Source organism: Elephantulus edwardii, unplaced genomic scaffold, assembly GCF_000299155.1.
Source record: "Elephantulus edwardii isolate Elephantulus edwardi_28Jun2011 unplaced genomic scaffold, EleEdw1.0 scaffold00154, whole genome shotgun sequence".
NCBI lineage: Eukaryota > Metazoa > Chordata > Mammalia > Macroscelidea > Macroscelididae > Elephantulus > Elephantulus edwardii.
The window spans coordinates 6,797,538-6,799,973 of NW_006399904.1; the positions used below are offsets into that span (position 1 = coordinate 6,797,538).

At 32.0% G+C, this 2,436-nt stretch overlaps 1 protein-coding gene across 1 annotated transcript in view; it reads left to right on the forward strand.

Moving 5' to 3' along the window:
* LOC102850627 (microcephalin-like) overlaps positions 1-1,807 on the forward strand; it is a 229,600-nt gene extending 227,793 nt beyond the window's left edge. Inside the window, exon 10 of the mRNA XM_006895026.1 lies at positions 609-1,807. Within this exon, the coding sequence (XP_006895088.1) occupies positions 609-1,807 (1,199 nt within the window). The remainder of the gene's footprint in view (positions 1-608) is intronic.
* Positions 1,808-2,436: the final 629 nt, after the last annotated feature.

Sequence of the window (2,436 nt, forward strand, 5' to 3'; positions counted from 1 at the left end):
TAAAAGAGGGAAAAATTTAAACAAATGTACAACAAATAATTTTGAACATTGTAATCTTTTAAGCTTAAGGCTAGAAATATTAACAATATCATCATTTCTAATCCAGAGATACATGTTCCAATTTAGTTCCTATTTTCCATAAATGGTTTTGGTAAGAGGAATGTTGTAAATGTGGATACATTTCCACTATTCCTCCTTCATGCCATGCTTTATTGTTATTAGCATGAGCAATTTTAAATCCATTGCCATCCTTACTCTAACTTAATTCTTTTTTTTACAATTTAAATTTGTTATTAATTTCAGTAAAAGGTTACAGAGGCTTTGGATTTCCATTCATTCCTCGTTGCACTGAAAAATTATTTTTGAAGATCATTAAACCCTACTTCCTGTTCCGGGCTCTATCACTATCCCACTCCATCCCCTCAAAATTGAAACCCATATTCTCTAGCTGAGCATCTTTTTCTTGTATCCTTATGTGACAATCAGGAAAAGTATAATATAGTCAATGATTTTTAAATACTTGCTATATTTAAAGGTTATTACTATAACAACTGAGCATTATCTTTATAATTACTGAATATGTTTTATTTTCTCTTAATATTTTCCAGATGATTCCTTTGCTGTGGATTTTGGTTCATCCTTTGATGGTAGTTGTGGAAACTCAAAATGTCAAAATCAGAAAATGAACTTGGGAGGACTTAATGAAGAAATTCAAAGTGATGTCTGTATATCCTTACCTGTTTTGAAAACAAGTAGTATTCATTCAGCATCATCTTGCAGCTCGCCCAACAAATTAACACCTCAAAGACCTGTGAGTAATCTTTCACACAACGAAATAAATTGGCAAAGAGAAAATGTAGGTAAAATAGTTACCCCTGAAAACAGACAATCTGAAGGATTATCTAAGAAGATCTTTGATGCGAACTACAATTTTTCTCCTACAGTAGAAGGTCATATGTCAGTACCTTTAAGACCCAACAGTTCTTCAGCAAAGCGTAAAAGAACATTAGAGTACTTATGCTCATCTTCTAAAGAAATGCTAAAGAAAAGAAGAGTTAGCACTAAATCTGTAATACCAAAATTGAAACAGTTTTCATCAGAAAACATGCCGCAGTGCGCAACTGAATCTGTTTTAGAGACTGCTGATTGTGAGGAGTCTTCATCATATGATGATTATTTTTCACCTAAGAATCTTAAGGAAAGGAATTCAAGGATTCTTCTCCCTGAAGTTCATTTACCATCAAACCTTAAATTCAGTTGTAGAAGAAGTCTTTCTAAGAATGAGAGAACAAGTATATTAAAAATGTCTGATTTTTCTTGTATGAGTAAAGACTTCAGATCAACTGACATTACTAATATAACAGTAAAAACTAGTTCTTGTCTTCAGAAGCCTACAAATTTTGAAGATAATGCAGCTTTGGCCTTCACAGTTTCTAAGCAAACATCTACAGATGAAGAAACACCACAATTTTATAGAAAAACTGATCCTCAGAGAAGAGAAGACCCAACCAAAGAAGGAAATAACTTTACTTCTACTATCATTAAAGAACTTGCTCATCAGAAAGAGTATCTAGAGAAAGAACATGAGGGAGATATAACTCCATTGAAAGAAAGCACTACTAATATGAAAGAATTGATTGATACCCATAACTGGCACAGGGAAGAAGGTACCACTTATGAAAGGTTGAAGTCTCCTGAAAGTGAGACACAAAATGAATATATACTAAACTTTGTAGGTGGTTGTAATATGGAAGAATCTACAGAAGAAATGAAAAATGGATCCAGAGGACATAATGAAAGTATGTAAATCTTTTACAGATCCTTTTGTTATTAGAATATATAGCATAATATAAAATTTTACCTATTTTTTCCAAGCATTTTTTAAATGTAAATTTAAAAATTACATTTTTTCCAGTTATGAAGCCTTCAATTTCTTGGGCATAGGTTGCATACTTACTATGCCACCTGTGTCCAAGAATTTCTGGGCTTATTGGTCAAATTCTGATTATGCAATGAATAATAAAAATGAATAGTATAAATAATTAAGAGGAATGAATGCTTTATCCTTGCGCCTTTTAGCTTCTATTCTAACATGATTGTTGAGTAATGGTGGACTTTAAAAAAAATATCATGGTGCATAACAATGATGCTTTCTTTTTTTTTTTTAAATTCTGATTGATTTACAAAGTTTGAACACATTGTTTTTCACAAAAAAATCCTTCCTGTTTACTTCACTCCCACTCACCCATTGAATTGTGCAACCCTGCCATTCTCACTTCTCTATTTCCACCCTTTCCCACCACTGTGGATTCTCATACCAGTAATGGCTTTATGATGCTTTCATTTTTAAAAAGGAGTTAGAGTAGCATAAGTCATTAGACAAGAAAAGTAATATTCTAAGTACGTTATCAGTATTTCTTTTCTAAAGATACTTCT